This window comes from Pelmatolapia mariae, linkage group LG15, assembly GCF_036321145.2.
Source record: "Pelmatolapia mariae isolate MD_Pm_ZW linkage group LG15, Pm_UMD_F_2, whole genome shotgun sequence".
Lineage (NCBI taxonomy): Eukaryota > Metazoa > Chordata > Actinopteri > Cichliformes > Cichlidae > Pelmatolapia > Pelmatolapia mariae.
In genome coordinates, this window is record NC_086240.1 from 10,731,746 (window position 1) to 10,757,650 (window position 25,905).

The following is a 25,905-nucleotide window of genomic DNA, read 5'->3' on the forward strand; positions in this document are numbered from 1 at the left end:
TTATTCCTTTTTCGCAAACTTCGTGCCCTACAATGTTCAAAACAAGGTAGAGTATTTTCTCCTCCCAGTCTCTGTGGTCTGAGAGGAGAACGTTTTTCACACTTACCTTTTAGCACAGTGTAACATGGTTTTTCATCACAGTATAGCTTTAAATTAGAAAAGCTGAATAACCATATTTGTAACTATTCTCAAAACAGTGTTATGTATTTATTTTTTAAAAAACAGTCAAAGTTTAGACTAGGAAAGTAGTGGGGATTATATTTCCTGTGTATGGAATCCAACATTCAATACAAGGCAGGCTCAACGTGTTAAACCTGTTATTTATGCTTGTGTCTGGGTGCATATGCGGTAATACAGCATATTTAATAGTGAATACACAGTGTGCCAAACAGGAGTTTTCACACAACCTTTGGTACAAATTTTAAATCCTGGGTTTAAGATGAGGATCCAGGGTTTAAGGGAAGGCCCTTCGTGGACCGAGGGTTTTTAAAATTGTTACTCAACAGGCTGTGCAATCACACATTAAAGTCACAATGGGGTTGTTTTAGAGGTAACTCGGTATAGGAACAGGTATGGCTTTCTATGAATCTTACTGAAGGATGCCTCCTCTTAAAATTCAATTAATATTTAAATAGATTGTCTATTCCTTTGTGAGATTTTTGCTGACTTACTTTTTCTTGTAAGTCTGGAATTCCAGATATCAAAGTGTATATATTGCTATAAATTTAATAGCACAAAAAGGAGGGTTATCATTGGCTTTAACTTTTTCTTTCATGAATCCAAAAGCTATTAGAACCACTGATTGATTTATAGCATGCGGTCATTTGGCTCAACAAATTATGGTTAATAAAGGAGCAGGTCTTGTACCCTTAAGACAAAGTAGTAGATATTCAGTTTATCCTAAAAGGCTAAATAACTTAGCAAATAAATAGATAGGGCCCCAGCTTGGTTTAATCATGCAGCAAGAAGAAGGTGTTTGAGTACTTTTAGCTGTCACTAATAGGATTCATTTCTAACAGGCTGACTGCTCTAAAAATAGCGACTTTTCCCCCCCTTTTTGCTCCAAATAGAAATGTTATGTGAGGACATTTGCTGCACATGAATCCCAACACAGTGACACAAACATACAAGCACACTTATACACCACTTCAGTGCTTCACTACACAATACAGCACATGTAAATACAATGAACTACATATTAAACATTTCATGTAAAAACAAATCAATCATAATCTGTTGACATGAAACACTTTCAAATAACAATGAACAACACTACAAATGACCAGTGGCCTCAGTGTGACAGGAAAAGGTTAAAGGGTATAACTCCTTAAAGCCTGTCTGGACATACTGCCACGAGACTGGCAGGGGTTCTTCTTTGTACAGATTAAGTGACATGAATCTGTAACTTTTGCAGCTTCTTTTAAATCTTTTATAAATTTAGTTTATAAAGATTACAGGCAAAAAAAAAGTGTGCTGCTGCGGCGCTACATAACACATTGTTGAAAATAAAAATTTGAATTTAGATTTTATTGTTTTATACCCTTAGGACTTGAGGTAGCAAATGAATCTTTTGCTTATCTTAACATTTACACCTGGAGAGAGCTCGTAGGGTTAATGTGCAAGGTCAGGTCAGGTGACTTAAACAGGGATTTATGGCGATTTAGGGCGTCTTCCAGTACTTTCACAGGTTGAAGGCAGAGGTTGTTGGGCAGCTTTTATATTAGCATGTGGAAGGTTTTTCCATTTATATTTTTAAGTTAAGATAGTGTAGACATGCAAACTGATTGGTTGGTTTGCCTTAGAAACACCATTCTGAATCTAGTAGTATTTAAGTTGCTAGCATTTGTTGTTGCTGTATGGATTGTTGGCTTTTCCACTCTATAAGCCAGAAGAATCAGTGAATCCAAAATGAATCCAGTTTCATTACAGTGCGACCATGTGTGACCACTGATGTACCTTTTAAGTGAGAGTGTTTATCCCATCTTATAGGCAACCTTTGATTTAAACGTCTAAGCCTCACCCTTTAAGTAATGTATATACCTTTACATATTGTACATATATTTATTACTTTTTAGATTAGCCATTTTTATATTTTGCTTGTTTTACATTATTGTATTTTGCACAACTCTGTTGCTTGTGAAGCTGGCACACAAGAATTTCACTCACATGTACTGTACCAGTGTACCTGCACATGTGATGTGACAATAAAAGTGATTTGATTTGATTTGATTTGATTTAACTGGAGCCATGTATCGGTGCTTCACCTTCCTCTGCGTATGCTTCATTAAGACTGTGACTTAATATAGCAGGAGTCCTGGTGCACAGCAGGTTGCACACTAATTAGGCCTGACATTTTAACTGCAGCCAGGAGGGGGGGGAGTGCTAAGCCTGAGCATCACTGCACACGTGCAAGCTTGAAGGATGATGTGCTTCGGGGAGTCCTGCTGTGACTATGATCCACACTGCGTCCGCATGCAGTGGAGGCTGCAAACTAAATTCTAGTCATCTAGTCCATTTAATGTGGACTAAAAGTTCTTAGAAACCTCCATCAGGCTGGCAGAGCATGCCTGACAGAAGTTGATTAAGCCCACGATTAAAATATTAGCCTCAGTTAGCTTCTGAGTCACTCCTTCACCTCATGACTCAGTAGGGGACGTGGAGGGGAGGTCTTTCTCTTATTTTCTTCTGTGAGTCAGGATATAATGGCATGGTCACCTCCACCCCACTGTGAGCTGTCAAGCTTGTTAAGACTAAGAGCAGATGGTGTAAAGGGTCACCCCGTGGATGTGCGTGTAGTCTTCACAGGTGCTCATGTGACTAAGCACTTCTTGATTCACCCCACATCATAAGGACAGGGAGGGACTGGTATGCCGTCTGTGAGCCCCTGATAAGGAGAGACTGCCGTGCATCCTGTGGCGGTTTCCTTGTCCTTGAAAAGATTGATCTGACCCAGAGGGATATTTAGACTAGAAAAGTGCATTTTTTTTAAATTAGTGTCACACGCTGTGAAGCACATACAACAAGGTGGAACATATGCTGAAATGCTTTGAGCCTTGTCACTGTTTTACATGCGTCGCCACAGCAATCTGTCAGAGGAGACTGTGCCAGCCTGCCAGTCTGGGATGAAGTAGGCTAATTAGGGGGGCAGTTCCTGTAGTATTTCTATGACGCGGCCCCAGAAAATAAATGGGAAATTTAAATGCCGCCATTTACAATGACATGACCCATGAGACAATTCTTTCTGCTGGCCATCATGTCTTAATTGCTTTGTAGGGAGGTACCAATGGATACATATCACGAGACAGCAATTAGAAGAGTAGGTGTGAAACAGGTGATGTTCAGCCGGTAAATCATTTGAAAATCCTTACATATTTTAAACAATATGTCAGAGAGATACAGTCATGGTAAAGGTCAACACCCTCTTTAAATTATAAGGTTTTACATATAAGGAACATTCAGCTGTTTGCTAATACGATGCTAAAGAGGAGAGAGATGAGCAATGATTATACAGAAGCAGTTGTTGGTGACCATCAAACTGGGAAGGATTATAAGGATATGTCCAAAAAAAATTCAACTCCAAACAGTGAGAAAGATTATTAACAGATTGAAAACAGAAACAGAGCTGCCAGTCTTCCCAGGAGTGAACTTCCTGGCATTCATCCCAAGGTCAGACAACGCAGTACTCAGAGATAATTTTAAAAAATGGGTGGATGAAACCAAAGTGGAGATGTTTAGTCATAATGTACAAAAACCCAACAAATAAATGCTTCAGATTCTCATCTTATTATGAGATAATAAGGCCGACTTAAAACGAAATCACAGTGAGACTAAGTTATATGTCCAATCAAATCATCTTTTTGGAGGTATATCTTTAGTTCTGTTACAGTAACAAAATTACTTTCAAAGCACTTCAAGAAAGGGTTGAATATAATAATATTTTTTCCCATTGTTTTTTTACACTGCTATTTATACTAAGGTATATGAAGAAGTTGTATCAGACTATGGACTCCTCTGTAAAACTAAAGTATTAGAGTACTAGAGTCAAATGTAAGGCCATCTGTCTGACAGCAAACTGGGTCATGGAACAGGACAATGATCCCAAACACAGCAAATCTACAACAGGACGGCTGAAAAAGACAAGAATCCAGGTGTTGCAGGGACCCAATCAAAATCAAAATGTGCTTGTGGTGTGACCGTAAGACAGCTGTGCATAAACTGGCGTTTACCAACCTCTGAAGTGATGTTGTAAAGAGGGGTGGGCCAAAATTCCTCCACAACGATGTGAGAGACTGATAAAGTCAAACAGAAAACAATCAATACAAGTTAATGCCTCTCAAGGCGGTTCTATAAGCAACTGAATCAAAAGGTGTGCTTAGCATTTCACACACTGCTTCTGCTTTTTGATAGAGTTTTGTTAAAAAAAAGCTGACACAGTGTAATGTGTCGCGTTTTGTATATTTTTTTTATTGCATTGTTAATGCTTTGATATTTAAAACCTTAGAACTGATGATGACGATGTACTTTCTTTTTGACAAGACTGTATATTTAAATTGTGGGCACAGCAGACTACAATAAAGACTGAAAGGACCGGGTTATATAAAAGACCAAAAATTTATGTTTTGTAGTTTGTATATACATACATACATATATATATACATATATATATATCCATCTTTGAATTAGAAGATAGTTTTGGTTTTTCTGCCTTTTGACAACGATTGATGCAAACCCAAGTCAGAGTTGGTTTAGACAGTGATGGGCCTGAGATGGTTTTTCTTGTCTCCACTGTCACTGTGACAAATGTTAAGAAAACCTGAGCAACAAGACCAGGCAATGTTGTTGAAAGCTATTCTGGGCATTAAGGAAGCAATAAGAGGAAAAGGAAGATGAAAAACAAAATAGAAAAATGCTTCAGAGCTTTGTCATGAGCCAATTCAGCTCATAAATATATATATGTGTGTAGTCCCTATCTCGAGCGGAAACAAGGGTTTGCTATGAAGGTAAAACAAGGTATCATGCTTAGTCATTGAATTTTACTGAGCCTGCAGTTGCTTTCTAAGTGTTTAACTTAGGGTGTTTAACACCCTTTATGCAATGGTGAAGTCCAAGTCATGTGTCCAAAGCCTCAGCAGATTTCAGTCCAATCTCAGAGTGATTAGCAAGGCTTTTCAGTCTATCCTTAGCATCCCATGTATCTGATTAGCAGGTAGGCCCGCTTCCCCAGGGAGGACTTTTCATTGGTTTCTCTTTTCTTTCCTTGCAATAGCCATGGTGCTTCTCTGGGAGTTTACATCTCACATTCTATAGTTTTGGGAGTTGTTTTAATTGCCTGGACTAAAACTGTGGATCATGTGAGTATACTGCCTCTGATTATGTGTATGCTTTTGACTGTAGTTACTGCACATTTTGAGTGAGCTGCTGCACTTAAACTTGCTGGTAAATTAATATAATTTCCACAGCAGAAATGCAATGACTGCAACGATGACATGCAGTTTCACTTGCGTGAGATCACATTAAGTATTTAAGACATGCTGGGTAATTTCTTTTTCATGTTGTAACATTACGTATTAAACTCAGTGGACCCATCTGCATACATGAACTCTTCTGGGAGCCACAGTTTGCTGGGATGCTTGGAATTATTCTAGGGATCCAACCCAACAAATTTTGTAGGGTAGATAACTGGCATTCAATTTATTAAATTGAATATTACACTGAGGCATTTTTTAAAAGAAAATATTATGTGCATTATTAAAGTTTGGAAATTGTTTATTTCCATAAACCATCCAGTTTATACAAACACATACAAACTATCAGTTCACACTGATAGAAGTGACACCTGTAATGTTTGACACAAAACAGTGTCAGCATTCAGTGTCGCACATAACAGGACACTGAGGTACTTAATTAGTATAGAACACAGATGATATAATTCAGATTAAATACATTTATAAAAGAATCAAAATAAACATTTACACATAAACTAAGTGAAATGGACATTCATAATCCTGATTGTGGGCAACAAAAAAACCCTTTTCGACTCATGTTTTGGCTTCAATAATCAAAAACCTTTTGGGGGATATAAATGGATATTTAAATGTTAAACGACTTAAAAGTTAAACGACTAAAATGGCAACATGACATGCGAGAATACAAAATAACTGGCTCTTCTTCTCTTTGGAAATGTTCAGCTTCAGGAAACACTTGCTGTTTGACTAAAAAAATTACTAATACAAGAACAAGGATAACAGCCAAGCCTGTTCTTTATAGGTGTCAGTCAAGCTTAGCCTATTTTACCATTTTTAAAAAAAAATCTGTGGCATTTTTATGTGCATTTCATAGTGGGCATGCATCCCTTTTCCATCCGGCAACAATGAATTGACTTTACGTCCAAGTATTGTCACAGTAAGGCTGCATTGTGCCTATTGCAGATATTTCTGCTTTTTTTTAGGTAATCCTTGAATTTTAATTGCAGGAGAAGCTGTTCGAGAGTGTATTTTTGTCAGTGACAGGCGCAGTCGCTGAGGTAATGTCCACTTCGACTGTGAGCAGAGACTTAAGCTGGTTATTTAAAGTCACTTAAGGATTTATTTGTGGCTGTAGCCTCATTATCCCTGCCTTTATGCACTCTTTGATCTTCAAAGCAGTCTGTATATATGGCACATGCATGCTGCGTGTGTCACAATATATAATGTCACATTTTTTGTTGGGGTGTAATTGATTTGGGTGTAAATCTCTTAATGAATCCGATTTTAACTGGAATATGTTTTTGTCTGTGTTATTTCAGTCATAAATGTGGACATGTAGAAATACTGAAATGAAAGCCTTACTGGAACACTGGCTAAACATATTAAAGGATAAAATGACACACCAGCTATTTTTAATTTTTGTTTACAAATAAGACAAGATAAATGTAGAGCAGTATCAAACTTCTTACACTAACAGACTTAAATGTGTGTATTTAATCATCAGACAATAGTTAGTGGATTTAAATTAGCTTCAACAAATGTGGCCCTTTTTTGCCCTCCACACCAGCTGTTTACCTGCTCAAACGTGATTGGTCAAATGGAAATCAGAAAAGCTTGTTTGTAAGATGTTTCTAATGTAATCTCCTCTCAACGCATGCATTTTCATCTATTTTTTCCACATTTTTTCTAGTGAGGGGAGGTGATGCAGATGTGCGGTGCAACACCTCACCCTAGCAAGCTGCAGAAAAACATGGCAACCTTTCAGGACTGTTTGCCAAAGCTGACCTGCCCCCTTCTTCTGCTCACCTGAGCTCATCCTTCCTCCATTCTGAGCACAGACCCAATCATCAACGTCACCACAGTCCAAAATGTCTTCCCACAGACGCCACTTTCACTGCTTTGACGCTGTAGGAGGCGAAGGCACCCACAGGTCTTCTATTCCTTTTAAGCGCCACAGCACCCGCTTACCCAGAATCCCCCAACATGGCATGGTGGCCCATCATGAACCCACAGCCGAATGCTATCTTTGCTCAGAGTGTAGACACGCCCATGCCTTGGAAGCAGTAGAGACTCAGTTGTCACCTTTCTATCACACTCACCCATCATGTCACCACCACCATCCACACCACTATGTTCTCAGTGGGCCGAGCAGGCCTGAAGAAACACCTCTGGGCCACGAACGCCACATTCATCATCACCGATACAGTAAGAAACTGGTGTTGGTGAAGAACAGTGACCCCTCATTCAGAAAGACCATCATCTTGCACCGCAGGGGTCTACGCAGTTTTGGGCTTTTCTTAGAGGAGGTTTCCGAGCTCATGCAGTACCACATCAGGAAGCTGTACACTGTGGGCGGGCACAAGGTGAGGTCATAAACAGCTGGAGCTAGAAGATCACATATTAAGTTTTGGTTTCCTGATTTTCTCTCACAAACCTTCTGAATCACAGGAGTTAGATAAGACTTTAGACAGGAATGGTTTCCTACTACTTTCAGGAAGAAGTTTTGGTTAGGACCAAGGACCATATGTTAATTAGGCACAAATTTTTACACTGCATGTCATTCCTCATGAAACCCTCTCGTTTATCCTGACTTGGGACTGGGACCATTCGATTGTGACCCCTGAGGCTGTATTTGTGTCTTAAACCAAGGTTCTTTTGCATACAAGTCAAATGTGTTAGCAAATACACCAAGGAAACACTATTTACAATGATGACTAAAAAAAACAGTTTAAAAAAACAAATCATTGTTAAACTCCATATTAATTTTTATCTAATAATTTGGTCCACAGCACCCACAAAGCTTGTGAATCCCACAAAGCCGTGCATTGATTTTCCTATAATAAAACATTATAAAACCATTAGATCTCAAAAGAAGCGAACACTTACAAGAGATTTTTTTGATCCTCCAACAAAGCATTTCAGTAAAAACAGGAATCTGCACACTAGTACATTCAAATCTACAAGATGCTCTATTTTACTTGGTGTTTAATTGCTCTATAAGCCTCTTTATTGTACAACAAGCACGTTCATAATAAGTCAATAAATAAATAGCATCATTTCATCAACTTTGCAAATAGTTATAATCCCAGCCAAGTGGGATAAGATACTATGAGGGTGTGAGGGAATGAAATGGGGATATTCCCTCACCCATGCATTCAGATTGTGGAGACTGCTCCAAAACCCATTAATCTTGATCATATCAGTGCTATTTTTGAGAGAGAAGAAACAGGTCAACGTTGAAACTCCCCTACTTTGATACCAGAGGTGTCTCAGAAATGTGTCTTCCACCATGGCAATTAATTATCTTCACCTGGGCTTCGTGTGACCACAGATGAAGCCATTCATCTGCCTTTAACAGCAGTGGCTTTAAAATTCAGAACTGCACTGTCATCACAACCAGCCGTACATGAGCCAGATAAAAATCAACAAAACACTCAATACTTCGGGGCTACATGCTTTCACAGCATTTTATGACTGACAGTAGAGAACATGAGCGGCAGTGTTTAATATTAACAACATAGAAAGAGCAATATTACAGGTTCATATTATTCTAAGAGTGTTTTGGTCGTTTAATTCTGTTACAGACATATTTAACATACTTATAAGAGGATTTAATTCATTCACTTATTAATGCTTAACAAAATAAGTCCTTAAACCTTAAAAGATTGCATTCTCTGAAATCTGAAAAAAAGGATCAAAAACAACAAACATATATTAATCAAGAAGGTTACTCCTGCTAGGCCTTTGTTTGAAAGGTTAGTACACACTCTGTACCCTGAGATTAATATGAATTTTTTCAGGTTAATCATCTCTGACGTAAGAGACTAGTGTTCCTAATGCTGATAATTAGCTTGCATGATGTCCAATTTTATTATCAAACTTTTGATAATAGCTGGAGGTACCCTAAAACAAACTAAATCTTTGTGTCTGAGCTTTATTAATATAGATGAATTACGCAGACATTTAGTCAAACTCTTTTGCACACTCAGCAAGCTGCCAGTACTGCTGAGCCATGCTGATGCTGCTCACAATAGCAGTTCATCATCGCACGAATGCACCGTCATTTCACAGAGATCATCCGGGATTAGGATAGATGCTTTGTCTTGACTCACTGCATGATTCACACCCTTCTTTGGCAGGGATTTAGAACTCTGCCACTGTGCTCAAGAGGTGGCAGTGTCCTGACACAATGAAGATATTTATTATTATCATCATTACTCAATAAAAGAAAGACCCCACCTGACTAAAATCACCGTAACAAAATGACACTGAAATATTTTAAAATATATTCATAATGTTAGGAAACAAAAACATGCAGTATTCCCATTCTTAGTATGACATCCATTTTCACAAATATGTTGTTATGTAATCCCAATATGTACATCAGCTGCTGTCAAATCCAGCTCTCATCCGCTGATGGCTCAGCTCATGGCCCATCTGGATATCCTTTCGCCAGGTCTTGTACAGGGAGCGCTATTTAAGTGATTTTAGCCTTCCTAGAGTTTCTGCAGGTGATGCAAGGCGCTCTATAGCCCGCCTTCATCTCACCTCATCACTGTTATACTGTTTCTAAATTAATCTAGTTGATCATTGTGCTCTTCACCTTAAGCTTGCTGTGCGGATGGGAAGGTGAGAAAGAGCCCAAAAACCAAAGGTATAACTTTTAACTGGTCCTGATTGAAATATGGGACTCTAATTAGTGTGCCAGATCAGATTGTTAAAGGGGGAAAAGATGTTTCCCCTACAGTATATAGCGAGAAGCTATTAGATTGTTTTGGATCAAAACAATGGCAGCTAGAGATCAATCAGAATCTGACAACACTGATAAGGGTAACTTCATAATTTCACTCTTCAGATGGCATTAAATTCTTACTTTTGCTGATTAATTGTAATTAACGATGGCATTCTTTTTAAATCATCTTCCCTGTGTTCCTTTAAAGATAACAGTAAACTGTAAACAAACGTATTCGTTATTTGGTTTCAGATCGACAGCGTTCAGAGTCTTCTGCAGTGCCCCGGCATTCTTGTCTGTGTCGGCCGGGAGCCTTCTCACCCATCGATTGTGGAGAACTTTCGGAAAACATCCGATGATAAACTTCCAAAGCTGAGTGTGAGGTCACGCTCCGGTGGCTGCACGGACGGACATGAGAGTAGGAAAAACTCTTAAAGTGATAATTACATTCTTACAAGTAGTAACTACAAAGTAGAAGTACTGAAAGATATGCTATGGATGGTTCTCTAGCATCTAAATTAAATGACTTTTGTTAACGTACACCTTTAACAAAAGGCCTAATTTGAAATATTTGTCTTTTTTCTTTAATTGCTGCGCGAAAAATCAAGGACTCCCTTCAAAGAAAAGTGTCATCCATCCAAACCTGGAATCTGGAAACAAAGTTATCAGGCAGTCAGTGTCATCTGACAAGTCAGGCCCAGATGGAACTGATTCACCAGACAATGTCAACTCCTGCCCACCCACTGGTGACGGGGTGAGGGAAGATGATATAGAGAAACGTGTTCGTGTTAATAAAGATGGCAGTTTATCAATGGAGATGAAAGTGCGCTTTAGACTGCAAAATGATGAAACAGTGCACTGGTCCACGGAAGTAAGAAAGACCACAGGCAGGACCTGTGACTACCACCAAGGAAACAATAACCCATACTTTCCGAGCTATCTTGAATCTGAAAACATCTCTGCTGTTCAGCCAGATGACCATTTCATGGGTCAGCACTATCAGAGACATCAAGAAGAACCTCATTGTCCTCACTGCTGCGGTCACTGCCAGGATTATGAAATCTGGAAAAATGTACCATTAACACATGGGGCAAGTCGCCGCATTCAAACATCTAGCTCAAGTGGATCTTCACATACAGTGGTCTCTAGAAAGACAGTAGTATCTAGATCAAGCGAAGAGCTTACTGAACAAGTGGTGGAGACAGAGACTTGTGTGAAGCAGACTATTGAGGCAGCTGAAACTGTAGAGTATTGCAACATCGGGAGTGAGGCTTGCTCGCCAAAGTGCAATGTGCAATCTTCCACTTTGTATAACTGTCTAAATGAGAAATCAGAACAAACAAGATCCATTACTAGGCAAATTCCACCCCAGAGTCCTCAAGATACAACATCCAATGCTTCAGGACAATCTAGCAAGTCAAAAAAATCTAAACCCTCACACGCTTGTCATTGTGGAGTATCTGAAGAAAATACAAAAGGACAAATCTACACCCGAGCTGAAGAGGAAGGCAAAATACAAAGAGATTGTTCAAGTGCCATGTCTTTAAAATCTAATGCCTCTTGCAGATCAACTGTGTCTGGCAAAATACAGGACCCAGAGACAAAGGATGAAGAGGAGAACAGGTCTAAAAGTGCCATGTCAGTTCATTCAAATGCCTCGACAAAATCCAAATCGGATGTTTTGGATGTTGCAGTTGGAGGATCTCAAGCATGTGATGACAATGGAACACACAAAAGAGCACTGAGCAGCATGTCTGTTAAATCCTCCAAATCTGAAAAATCTGTGAAGTCTGAACCTAAACAACGTAAATCAGAGGAAGATGTTGAAGAAGAAAAACCAATAAGTCCCATCTCAGCAAGGTCAGAGATGTCTATTAAATCCAGAGGATCAAGGGCATCTTCTGTCCCAGGTGAAAAAGAAACAAACGAGGAAACTCAGCCGAGGACACCTAGTGTCACATCAACTGCTTCAGATTCTTCTGTAGAGTCACCTGAGGCATCTGCAGAAGAAAGCATTCAAAAGCCAGCTGAGAATGAAACTGAACGGAGAACACAAAGCACCATGTCTGGGAATTCAAACACTTCAGCAAAATCTACAAAGTCAAGCGCATCTGAAGAGCCACATACAGGAAATGCAGAGGAAAGATCTGAAAGAACAGTAAGTGTAATGTCAGCTAGGTCCGTCAAGTCAAATGAATCTGCAACATCTAGAAAGTTAAACGATGAGACAGAAGAGACAAGGGAGGCAACTAGTGCCATGTCAGTTAACTCTTATTCATCAGCAAGATCTAAAGGATCCAAGAGGCCCAATCCTCGTGATGCAACTGAATGTGTCGGTTCATCAGATGATATAAATACTGAAGAGCAAAGCAGAGAGAGACCACAAAGCATACTGTCAGTCAAATCAGCAAAGTCTGTAAAGTCCAGTATTTCTGCAAAATCCAGCAGATCCAAACACGGAGAACAGGGAGAGGAGAGGGGACCAAGTTCTTTGTCAGTAAAATCAGTTCAGTCCAATGTGTCAGCCAAATCAAAAGGGTCAAACACTTCAGCCAAATCTAATATGTCAGCGCCCACCGATACTGAAGCTGAAGAAAAGGCTGCAGTTAATGATGAATATGAAGAAAGACCTCCAAGCAATGCATCAACCACATCTGCTAAATCTTTAAAATCGAATGCTTCTGCAGTTACTCCTGAAAGCTGTGGTGATGCTTCTGAAGAAACTAATATTGAAGGTGAGACTGAAGGAGAATCAGTGAGCTCATTGTCAGTTACATCAGATATTTCTGTAACATCATTTAAATCAAAAGAAGAAGGCACTGAGATGCTTCAAGAAGCAAATGATGAAGAGGAAACTGAACAAAGACCACCAAGCTGCTTATCAGCTAAATCACTACAGTCACAAGTTTCCGAAATATCTGCAGAGCGAGTACCAAGTGCTTTGTCAGCTAAATCAGCGAAGTCACGTGCTTCTAACACATCTAATAAACCAAAAACATATGAAGTTTGTGCTTGCCAAGCCAATGAAAGATATGGTGAAGAAGAAAATCAGGAAAGAGCACAAAGTGAAATATCAAACAGATCTGGAAAGTCAACTAATTCTGCAAAATCTCCAAAGTCAAAAGATCATGAAGAGGAAAATATATCTGTTCATACGGAAAATGAAGAGAGAGCTCCAAGCAATCTGTCAGTCAGATCAGGAAAATCAGGAAAGTCAAATGCTTCTGCAACATCTAAAAGATCAAAGGTTTCTGAAATTTCCTTGGAAGACTTTGCTGACCATCCCGAGGAAAGAATCGTTGAAGGCGAGAGTGAAGTGAGAGCAGTGAGTGCTATGTCTTCCAAGTCAGCTAAGTCAGATATTACTGCAAGATCAAACACAACAAATCATTCTGTTAATGCTCCAGGTAGCGAAAACTCAGAGAACTCTAATGAAGAAAATGACAAAGAGCAAACAGAACAAAGAGCACAAAGTAGCCTATCAGCCAAATCAGGTCAGTCACATATTTCCAACAGATCTGAAAAGTCTGCAGATAGATCACCCAGTGCTTTCTCATCTAAATCAGCAAAGTCACATACTTCAAACAAATCTGTGAAATCAAATATTTCTGAAGTTCTGTGTAGTGATACTGATAAAATAGATGGTGAAGATCAAACTCCAGAGAGACCACAGAGTGCAATTTCAGCCAGAACTGAAAAATCAACAGTTTCTGCAAAATCTAGTAGATCAACGATATTGGAAGATAATATAGTTAGGGAACACACAGAGAGAGCTCCAAGCAATCTGTCAGTCAGATCAGAAAGATCAGCAAAGTCGAATGTTTCTTCAGCATCAAAGAGATCAAATGTTTCTGTAGCTGTCTTAGAAGACAATGTTGACCCTTCTGACGAAAGAATTATTGAAGGGGAGAGTGAAGATGGCACAATGAGATCAGCATCTGCGCAGTCAGATATTTCTGCCAGATCAAATAGGTCAAACCAGTCTGCTGATGCATCAACTAAAGAAAAGTCAGAGAGTGCTGATGAAGAAAATAACAAAGAGCAAACGGAACAAAGAGCACAAAGCAGCTTATTAGCCAAATCAGCTAAGTCACGTGTTTCTGATAGATCTGAAAAGTCTGCAGATAGATCACCCAGTGCTTTATCAGCTAAATCAGCAAGGTCACATACTTCAAACAAATCTGTGAAATCAAATATTTCTGAAGTTCTGTGTAGTGATACTGATGAAATAGATGGCAAAGATCAAACTCAAGAGAGATCACAGAGCGCAATTTCAGCCAGAACTGAAAAATCAACCGTTTCTGGAAAATCTAGTAGATCAACAAGAATGGAAGAAAATAAAGTTGATCATGAGGAACCCACAGAGAGAGCTCCAAGCAATCTGTCAGTTAGATCAAGAAAATCAGCAAAGTCAAATGTCTCTGCAACATCTGGAACATCAGATATATCTGAAGCTCTTTTAGGAGACTGCATTGACAATACAGAGGATGGAAGTGTTAAGGGTGAAACTGAAGAGAGGGCAATGAGCTCATTGTCTGTCCAGTCAGATATTTCTGCAAGATCAAATAAGTCAAAACGATCTGTTGATGCTCCAATTAAAGAGGACAGAAAGACTTATGATGAAAGTGAAGAAAGAGCACAAAGCAGCTTATCAGTCAAGTCAGTTAAGTCACATGTTTCTGAGAGATCTAAAAAGTCTGCAGAGAGATCACCCAGTGCTTTGTCAGCTAAATCCACTCAATCGCATGCTTCTATAATATCGGTCAAATCAAATGCTTCTGAAGATCAGTCTGGCACAGTTGCGCATATTGCTGATGTAGGAGACCCTAAAGATGAAACTGAGGAAAGAGCACCGAGTGCAGTGTCAACCAAAACTGAAAAGTCAGCTATTTCTGAAAAATCCTCAGTGTCAAAAGTATTTCATTGTCCAGCTGAAAACGATATTTGTGATCTGGAGGACCATGAAGATCGGTCTCCAAGCAATATGTCTGTCAGCTCAGCAAAATCAGCAAAGTCAAAGACTTCAGAAGTTTCAAAAAAATCAAAATCTTCTGCCATTCAATGTGATCGCATTGCAGAAAAGGAAAATAATAAGGAGCACACTGAAAGCAGATCGGTAAGTTCAATGTCACTCCATTCAGCTGATTCAAATGTTTCTGAAAGATCAGATATATCAAAATGTTCAGCAGAGCCTCCAGCTGAAGAGAGAGTCACCACACCTAAATCCCATGTATCTACTATATCTATAAAATCTAAAGCTTCAAAAGTTGCTTCAGAGCATAAATCACCAGCGCAAGGAAATGATGAGGATGAACCTCAAAACAGAACAGAAAGTGCAATGTCAGCAAAGTCCTCTATTTCTGCCAAATCCAATAAGTCAAAATTATTGGCTGCCCCAGTAGAAGAAATATCTCATGATTCTGATCATACTGAAAGACCTGTAAGCAGTAAATCACAGAAATCAGCAAAATCAACCAAGTCAAATGTTTCTGTGAAATCTAAGAAATCAAAAGCTACTAACATCCCTTCTGAACACAGCACTGAGATTGCTGATGCAGAGTCTGAGGGAAGAGCGAGCTCATTGTCAACACACACGATAAGGTCAAATATTTCTTCAAAATCCAAAAAGTCAAAATGTTCTCATGTACCAAATTGTGAGAACTCCAATGAAGATAATAACAAATCACAAACTGAAGAAAGATCTCCAAGTGTAATGTCAGTCAAATCAAATATTTCCCATGTTACAGAAAGATCCAATAAGTCACATGCCTCTGATATTACTGAAGACGTTGATGAAGTCACTGATGTGTCTGCTGAAGAGCATGTGGCAGAAGATGTAGTGAGAGCAGCTAGCGCCATTTCAGCCGGATCTGCAAAGTCACATGCCTCAACACGATCTATGAAATCAAAAGGCACATTTCCAGGTGAAGGAAGTGCTGATGAAGAAAGCGCAAAGACAACAACAAGTTGTACATCAGCTAACAAAGAAAATGTAGAGCGAGCACAAAGTTCTATGTCAGCAAAGTCAAGTGGTTCAAGGAGATCTGCAAAAGGATCTCGAGCTTCTGCTGGAAATTCTGCTGAGGAACATGCTGAAGAAGAAACTGAGGAGAGGTCACCAAGCAGTATGTCGGCCAAATTAAACAAATCAAATGTTTCTGTGTCATCAAGGAATTCGACAACATGTGAAATATCTTCAGAATGCAACAATGCCAATGATTTGGAGACTGTACAGAGATCTCTAAGCTCCTTGTCAGCAAAATCAGCCCGATCCACCAAATCACTGCAATCCAACATTTCTTCAAAAACTGCTAAGTCAAAACTCTCTGTTGGCAAAGAAAATCATGAAGCGAATGTGGAGAAAGAAACAACTGGTGCCTCCATTATATCTACTGAAAATTGTTTAAATGACACTGATGAAAATACAGCAGAAGACTCAGAGAACAGAGCAATGACCTCAATGTCTACCGAGTCAAATGCAACATCAGTATCTACAAAAACAAGAGCTTCTCAAAAATCAGGGAAATCAAAAGTGCTGGAGCAGGTAGCTGATAAGGCAGATCCAGCACAGAGGAGTCCAAGTGTTTTATCAGTGAAGTCAAACACCTCAGGAAGAACAAAAAAATCAAATATATCTGGAACAACCGCCACTGAAACGGTTGGACATGAAGAAGAAGCTGATGACAGTGCCATGTCAACCAAATCAGTTAGTTCATCAAAGTCAAATAAATTACAAGGTCCAGAAATCACTACTACAAACAGTTCTGGCCATCCTAATGAAGAGAATACTGAAGAGATATCTGAGAGAGCACAGAGTGCTGTGTCAGCAAAATCAAAAAGGTCAGTAAAATCAACAAAATCTGACATATTAAGCAAATCAGATGTCCCCATCGTGACCGTTGGGGAAAATGAAAACAGAGCGCCTACAGGCATGTCAACGAAGTCCAAGGCTTCATCCTCTTCAAAAAAGTCCAAAACATCTGAGATCAGTGGAAAGAAAAATGCCACAACTGCAGATGTCTCTTCTGAGCGGACCAGTGTTTCTCCACTAAATTTAGAAGTAATGAAGCCAAAGGAAAAGAGCCGATCTACTTTGCACGAAAGCAGCAGTCACTCTACAACAATCAAGTCAGGTAAACAGAACAAAGAAAATCCAGCTGCCAAATCAAACTCTGGAAGACATTCAGCAATGTCAGAAACAAGTCAGAGAGCAAAGCAGCAGAAAGAAAATGAACAACATGTCATATCTCACACAGAGTCAAATGAAAGTGACTTGTCACAAACTCTGTCTAGTTCAGATATCATCAAAGAGATGTGTGAGTCTCCAGCACACAGTCAATCAAAACATAATGTTCCTCACAGGATAAACGGTGACCTGGATACTAAGGAAAGTGGTGGAAGTGTCACTGACAAGAAAACTGACAGAAGCAGCAAATATCTGCACAAGAGCACCGAAGTTGATGATTTTGACCTGGTCCCATCCAGCCTACCCAACACATCCCCTACTGAGGTTGTAAATGAATGGCTGAAAACACTGCCAGCAGAGGGTGAATTAGATGACGTAGAGGAATTTAATGAAAACTGCGATGGACCAAAAACTGTCCCCACAACAGAAGAAATTAACAGAGCGGATACTGTTAACAACCCAACTGAGAATTCAAAAAGCCCAGTAGAAGGAGAGGCAAAGAAATGTGTTCCTAATAATGACTGCGAAACAAGCAAAGAAACACCAAAGGAAGATAACGCCTCTACTGATGCAGACAATGCCTCAAAAGTATTTAACTCTTCCATACAAGTGATGAAAGTCCTTTTAAATCCGAAGCTAGACAGATGCAACAGTTTACCAGAAATTTCTCCAGCTTATGGACGTAAGCTGAGCTCCTCAGCTAGAGGTTTTTTGGACTGCCTTGTGAAGCTGCAGCTAATAGACCATGATCCAAAAAATGCCAATGAGAAAAATGAAAGGTATCAAGAACTCATGGGTATTCTTCAGTCCCTTTGGCTTTGTGATCCTCCTGAAAATGAACATGCATTACGGAAAGATGATCACCATTTTGCAGATGATGATTTCAATCATACGTCATCGTCTGGCGTGGATGTCAACAGTGGCTCCACAGGCTCCGGGAACAGCAGTGATGGTATAAAGAGTGGCAATGACGTGAATGGTGATGTTTCTAAACCTCACGCCACTGTGGATATGTTTAAGAAGGTAGAACAAGTGTGTGAAGTTGAAACAGATGCAGATGTTCAGAGCACATCAGTAAGAAAGGCAGAAGGAATGTGTGAAGATGAGCAAAAGGAAAATTATCCAGCAAGCAGTGATAGTCCAAGAGAACAATCTGAAACACCACATTCCTCAAACAAGAGTTCAAGAAATTTCAGCGAGGGCCAAAAACTTCCAGAAGCTGAAACCGATTCTTCAGAGAACAGCAACTCTGAGAGCCCTCTCCTCATAGAAAGAGAAGAGCTAGCTAAAATGATTTCACAAGATGATCCTGCTTGGGTCTTAAACTTATTAAATAAAATTGAAAAACAGTTCATGACTCATTATATCAAAGCGATGAATGAGTTCAAAGCTCGATGGAACCTGGGAGATAGTGAGCAGCTTGACAGTATGATTAATGAACTTAGAGCTGAGGTTCACAAAAGAATCCAAGCAAGTATTGACAGGGAACTGTGGAAAATTCAAGGTCAAAAAGGCCAACCAAGACCTCCAAGAGAGACAAAATCCCGTGTTTCAACGACACAAGCAGAAGAGAGAAGACAGAAACTGAAGGTCAACCTCAAACCATCGACTGATTCACATGCAGAAAAAAGTGACGATTCAGCAACAGGAACGTCTTACAGTGATCAGCGCAGTGAAAACGACGATGAATGCTGTCAATGCGAATCGTGCATTAAGAAAAAAATGACGTGTAGGGCACCTCTTCAGGGAGATTCGATGACAACTGTACCTGCTGCCACGGCAATCAAGTGTGCATCTCACCCTGGAAATATTCATGAAACTCAAGCGGCAGAAACCCTTGTGGAAAAAGTTATTGTTAAAGCTTTAAGGGAAGTGGGAGAAGTACATCCAGGCACTGAAGATATCTCTACATTTGCAGCAGATGAAAAGGAAGCAGATGATATGCGTCAAGATGCAGTTCGTGAAGATGTTTCTGAAAAGAATGAAGCAAAAGAACATGCTGCCAAAGAAATGCCTGAAAAAACTGTTGCTGAAGAAAATAAGGAGGAGAATGATGCCAATGACATAGGTGATGAACTGCGAAAACAAAAAGATGATAAAACAAGCGAAGATAAGACTCAGGAAGAAATGTCAGTGGAAGAGTCGTTTGTGGCATCAACAGCTAAACAGGAATATGACAAAGGAGGAGCAATGAATGAATGGTTGACAGCAAAGAACATAAAACTGCCATCAATGCAGTTGATCATGCAGAAGATGAGGGCTAATGAAAAGGATGCCACAGCTGATGAATTGTTACATGAACCAAAAGAATCAGGGAAAATTGTGCAAATTGTATCCACAAATGGAGAAGAATTTGCTGAAGCTATCAGGTCAAATGATGAACTCCCAAAACAAAAAGATGCTGTACATTATAATAAGAGTGCTCTAATAAAACATATTGTGGTTACGAGTGAAGATGACCCTAAGGAAGACACAGTAGAGACTTCAACAGAAGAGACTACTCTGACATCTGATACTAAGCATGAACCTGAGGAAGAAGCAGCAAAGAAGGAATGGTTAACGGTAAAGAATACATTGCTGCCATCAATGCAGATGATCATGCAAATGAGAATTCGGAAAGACCAGCTGATGAAAGCAGATGGAAGTGATGCAACAGCTGATGAACCGCTAAATGGACCCACAGAAGAAGCTGAAAGTGAAGACACTGAAGCCTCAAGTGAAGATAAGTCTAAGGAAGATGTTGCTGAAGGTACCATGGTTCAAGATGAAGACACACACGTTGCAGGAGCAACAGCTGAACAAAATTTGATGCCAGAAGACAGTAAATCAGGGAGGTTTAAGGTAAAGAAGAGAGTGCATATGATGCAGGAGGAAGCAGTGAATGAAGACTTAGCTATAGTTGATGAATTTTTAAAAGAAGAAGAAGAAGAAGCAGGGTGTAAAGGTAAACTTACTGCAGAAAATGAGATTGCCAGTTTGAGTGAAGATGAGTCAGATGAGGAGTCTGCTGAAGCTACTGCTACTGAAGATGAAAATACTGCAGTAGAAGCCACCACAGAAGAAAAAGATGAGGTCTGGGAAGAAAAAATACTCCCTGAGGAAGAGAAAATGTCTACCGTTAGTGAAGACGAGTCTGTAGATGAAAGCACTGACACAGCTACAGGTGACGAATCTACAGAAGAACCAGGTGACCCGGCAACAACTGAGGATGAGACAGCTGCAGAAAAAGAGACTAGTCTCACAGGAAAAGCTGAATCAAAGCATGAAAATGCTGAAGATGAAATTGAAAACAAAGATACTGCTATGGTATCCTCAACTGATCATGAATCTGAGAGTGAGGAAGCTGTGGAATCACTGAAGGTTGATGATGGAGAAGAGACTGATGCTACCAGCGAAGGTGACTCTGACGAAGATTTAAATGCCACCACAAATGAAGAAGAAGAGGAAAATGATGTCACAAGTAACGATCAGTCAAATGAACCATCTGAAATAGCAACAACTGAAGATGAGTTTCTTGTAGAAAGAGAGACCACTGCTACAAGTGAGCATGAACTTACGGAAGGCACTTACGAAGCATCCACAGCTGAAGATGAAAATGTAGCTGTCGAGAGCAGCATGGTGGCCACAAGTGAGCGTGAATCTGAGGAAGATGAGGTTGTGGAAAAAGGAACAGTCACTGATGAAGAGAAGATCCCTGCTATCAGTGCAGAGGAGTCTGAGGGTGAAAACAATTACACGAACAAATTGTCAGAAGAACCAGATCGAGCAGCATCAGCTGAAGACAAGACAGCTGTAAGGGAAGAGATTTCTACAGCAGGAAAAGGTGACTCAAAGGATGAAACTGCAGTGGAAGAAACTGACAATGAGGAAGCTGTTAAAGCAGAGGATGCTGACAATAGAGAAGAGATTGGTGCTGTGACTGAAAATGATTCAGGAGAGGACCTAGATGCCACCACAAATGAAGATGAGACAACAGAGGAGGATGACACCACAGAACCAGCTGAAGAAACAACTGAAGACGAGCGGGTGATCGAAACGGAGATTGCTGTTTCAACCGAGAATGAACCTAACAGAGGCGCTGCTGCTGATGAAAACGTGGAAGAAACCACAAGTGACAATGAAGCTGAAGATAACAGTGCAGCAGAAGAGGCTGACAATGCTGCAACAACTGAACATGACTCAGACACAGCAGTGGCTGTGGACACCGCCAGTGCAAGTGAATCTGAGTCAGAAGATGAGGTTTCTGAAGCAAAAGAGAGTGCTGTCACAAGTGAAGATGAGCTGAAGAAAGCTTTTGTTGAGGTCACTCGGGAAGAGGCAGCAGAAGATGTGACAGATGCCACCGAGCATGAATTTAACAAAGACACCAGTTCAGATGAGTCAGATGTGAAGGGAATGGATGAAAAACCGAGTGAGGGTGAGATTGCTGAGCAAAAGGAAATTGCTGCCACAAGTGAAGATGAAATGGCAGAGGAAGCAGATGAAACCAGTGATGAGTCAGACAAGACAGAGTCGTCTGAAAAAATTGGAGAAAGCAGTGCTAATGAAGAATGTAAAGAAGAAGAAAATGATGAAGATAACAGTAAGAAGCTAGCAGAAGGTGAAACCACTGGAGACGAATCTGAAGAACCTGGAAAGGAAGAGGTGGAATCTGGTGAAAATGAATTAACTTGTGAAGATTGCACAGAGGCTTTAACAACAGAGGGCGAGACTGAAAAGCATGAAACCACAGAGGAAGACTCAGGACAGCCTGAAGCAGGAGAGAATGAGACTGATGAAAGTGACAGCAGGGAAGAATCTGGAGCAGAAGGTACATCTGCAGGAGAGGAGGCTGAAGAAACTCAAACGGGAAAGGTGGAATCTACAGATGATACGGAAGATGAATCCGAGCAAGATGAAGGACAGAATGCTGTCAGTGAATCAGAGACTAATTCCAACAAACCAGAGAGTGGATGCCCAGAAAGTGATGTCACTTGTCAAGAAGATACTAATGATGTAGTGGAGCTTAAACCAGGAGAGGATGAGGAGATGGAGGAAAAATCAGAAACCAAAGAAGAAATCAGAGAAAACAACCCAGAGGATGATGTTACACAATGTGAATGTATTAACATCCCAGTTGGAAGTCATGATAATAATGAAGAGGATTCCAATGCTTCTGAAAAGGAGGATGAGGAAACCGAGACACCCAATGAAGACTGGAGTGAAAAAGAGGGAGATTCAGCTGATGGAGAAGACGAAGCAGAGGAAGACTCAGATGAACCAGAGGAAGAAAGTGGTGACATACAGCTTCCTTTGGTTACCAGCAAGATAGACAATCAAGATGTAGCTAACATAGTACCTAAGGAAGCGCTAAAGCCACTTGATACTTTGATCAAAAAGACCGCAGAATCTGAGGACGGCACTTACGCTGACATTGAAGATTCAGAGCCTGAAATAAACAGCCAAGATGACATTAAAAGCCTTGAGACAAAGAGTGTGAAAAAGAAGTTGTTTTGAATTGACCGTGACTCTGCCAAAGCTGAAGGTGACTGATAGAGAGTGAGACATGGGAGAAAAAAATGAGGGGTATTCTTAATATTTTAGGTTAGGTCTCCTAAATGAAAAAAAGCAAAAGGACTGATGTAGATTATCCTAAATCTAAAGTAGCACTATTACACTCTACTTAACAAGCACTAAACATGATAAGCACACAAGATGAGATGCTACAGCAAATTCTAGTATCTGCAGAACACAAACTGCTCATGCAACAATATGAAAAACTTGAATGTATATAATGCATATCTAAACTAAATTATAGAGTATTTTATTACATATCACCTGCAATTCTGAGCCTTAGACAGAACACGGCACTGTTTATGAGCTATGCTTTCCAAAACTTGACAGGATGGTCCTGTTCCTGTGAACAACTTACAAATGTCACACATGCACACACATACTGCAATTTTTGTCAGAATTGCTGCAGTTCTTTTACATGTTTTGCTGCTTAACATTTTCTGCAGGAGTGTTGGTGTTTTTGAATGTATCCTATTTAATCAAATAGGTTTTGATTCTATTATAAGCATGCAAAAAATATGTAATTTTCCATAGCCCCAAAACTGTTGGGGTGCTGTGTATGAAAAGTTCTTTAAAAATCAATTGAGATCTTTATTTATTTGTCAGAGTTTTGAAATATATAATTCTCAGGTTCAATATATTTTGTCTTTGAACCTTTTCTAATCAATTATATATGGATTCTGGCTTCTACCTGTCTTATACAGCACCCACACTTTTTTTTGGAAAAAAAGGTTGTAAAATGAGTTTTCTCAGCAACCTGGAAAAAACTAATAATATTTATTTATGTGTTTGGTGTACTGCTGTGTATGTAATGTACTCTTGTACTCTAGTGTTGCATATACAAGAGCAAAACTTGAAGATGATCGCCATCAGTGTAAGCAGATGGAAATCTCTCAAAAGTAATGAAAGTCAGAGCTGGGTTTTATGTATCACAACATCCTGCCCTTATGTATTTTAGATGATTCAGCTGTAATTACATGAAGAATCTACGTGATTTTCTGTGGTGCAGGGAATTACCTTTGCTCAGTGTACTGCACATATTGATATTAAACATACTTGAAAGTAATTTTGTTGTTCATTTATAAGCTGAGATTTCACACAACAAACTAAGGCTTCCAAATAAAATGTTTAACTTAAAAAAATCGCCACAACATAATAAGCACACTACCTATAATAGATCGCAACTACTTTCAGTTACTCCCTTACCACAAGGGGTCACCACAGTGTGTGGGGCTGCATGTTTAATTTGTCAGAGTTTTATGGTGGATGTCGCTCCTGACACAATCCCAAAGGGGATTTGTGTCTGGCTGGAATGGAACCAGGAAATTTTCACTTGCCAAGTGATTGTGTTAACCACTACACTATGGAACTACCTATGATAGATTCAAAACTCATTAATTTTTTTTTATATATATATATATATATATATACATTTTTTGCTATGACTATTTTTCATAAAGCATGTCACAGTTTGAAATGCTTTATACTAATAATTCATCACAATTCACTGTGATTCAATTAAATAAAATTTTATTTACACAGCACAAAATCACAAAAACAGCCATCTCAAGGCACTTTATATTGTAAGGTTAAGACTATTTCTAATGCAGAACCCCAACAATCAGATAACTCCCTATCAGCAAACATTTGGTGACAGTGGGAAGGAAAAACGCCCTTTTAACAGGAAGAAACCTCTAGCAGGACCAGGCTCAGGGAGGGGCAGCCATCTGCTGTGATTAGTTGAGGGGAAAAACAGGACAGAAGACACGCTGTAAAGGACAGCCAGAGATTAATAATAACTAATGATTAAATGCAAAGTAGTGAGAGTGAAAAAGGTGAGTGAACAAGAAACACTCTGTGCATCATGGGAAGCCCCAGCAGTCTAGGCCTACTGCTGAGTAACTAAGGGTTACATGGTCACTTGATCTCAGCCCTAATTATAGCCCCAATGTTATATAATAGTACATTTGCATAATGACTGAAACCAGCCCACTGAAGGAACAATGGGCTAGGAGGTCAGTTCCTTAATCATAATTATGCAAATTCTCATGACCATTCATCAACAACCACTAATCAAAGCCCACTGATCAATGGCCATGAGTACCATTCACAGAGAGTTGGGGAATGGCTCTATGTTAAGATTGGGGAAACTTGCAGTCAGCTGAGATTGAAGAAGTCACTTGGATGAGTGACGAAACGTTTCTCCCACTGAAAACGCTACATCCAGATGAACAGAATAAACTTTTGGTAACTGGCAATAGCTGATAAACAGAACGGATGAATGTGCCTCTCTCAGTGTTTCCATTTGCAGTCTCCTGCAGTCATGCGATGCACATCATTGCTGTCACTTGCAGCACTCTTTTCCGTCTAGCTAATTGAAATAAGAATATAGCTTGTACTCTCTTAAGTCATTCCAGGTGCACGTGCCATCTGTGTGCAAGAGTTCCTTGCTCTACAAAGCAACACTTTAACTCATAAGTGCAGTTATGTGGAGTGCAGTTTGTTTGCTTTTTTTCCCTCTATCTTTGCACAGACACGAGGGCTTCTGTGGTGTAGTGGTTAACACATTCATCTTGCATGCAAAAGATCTCAGATACTACCCCACTCAAGGTAATTTCTACTAGTGCTGCTTGCAAGCCCAAATAAATGGGACGACTGCATCAGTAAGGACATTCAGTGTTGAATCTTTGCCAAGTCATGCATATCAATCAGCTATGGTGACCCTTTGGGAAATAACTCAGTATGCAAAAATTGAAAATGGAACTTCATTTTATGGGTGTATGGGTGCAACATACACCCATACAAAACCATGGGTGCAACATAAAAGTCCCTCCATGACTAGCTTACACTCTTATAGATAAAACAGCAAGCTAGCTGCTATACAAATAAGCATATAAAATCTTAACAACTTTTCTTTAATTCTTCTGTGTTTGGATGTTTTCACAATCTGGTCTGGAATATGAATATGG

At 39.6% G+C, this 25,905-nt stretch overlaps 1 protein-coding gene across 1 annotated transcript; it reads left to right on the forward strand.

Annotated features, from left to right (window-relative positions):
* The first annotated feature begins 5,184 nt into the window (after nucleotides 1-5,184).
* On the forward strand, nucleotides 5,185-24,002 carry rp1l1b (rp1 like 1b). Its single transcript, XM_063495022.2, has 4 exons — nucleotides 5,185-5,351; nucleotides 7,156-7,828; nucleotides 10,450-10,615; nucleotides 10,806-24,002. The coding sequence occupies exons 2-4, from the start codon at nucleotides 7,334-7,336 to the stop codon at nucleotides 22,877-22,879; spliced, it is 12,735 nt and encodes a 4,244-aa protein (XP_063351092.1). The 5' UTR covers nucleotides 5,185-5,351; nucleotides 7,156-7,333; the 3' UTR covers nucleotides 22,880-24,002.
* Nucleotides 24,003-25,905: the final 1,903 nt, after the last annotated feature.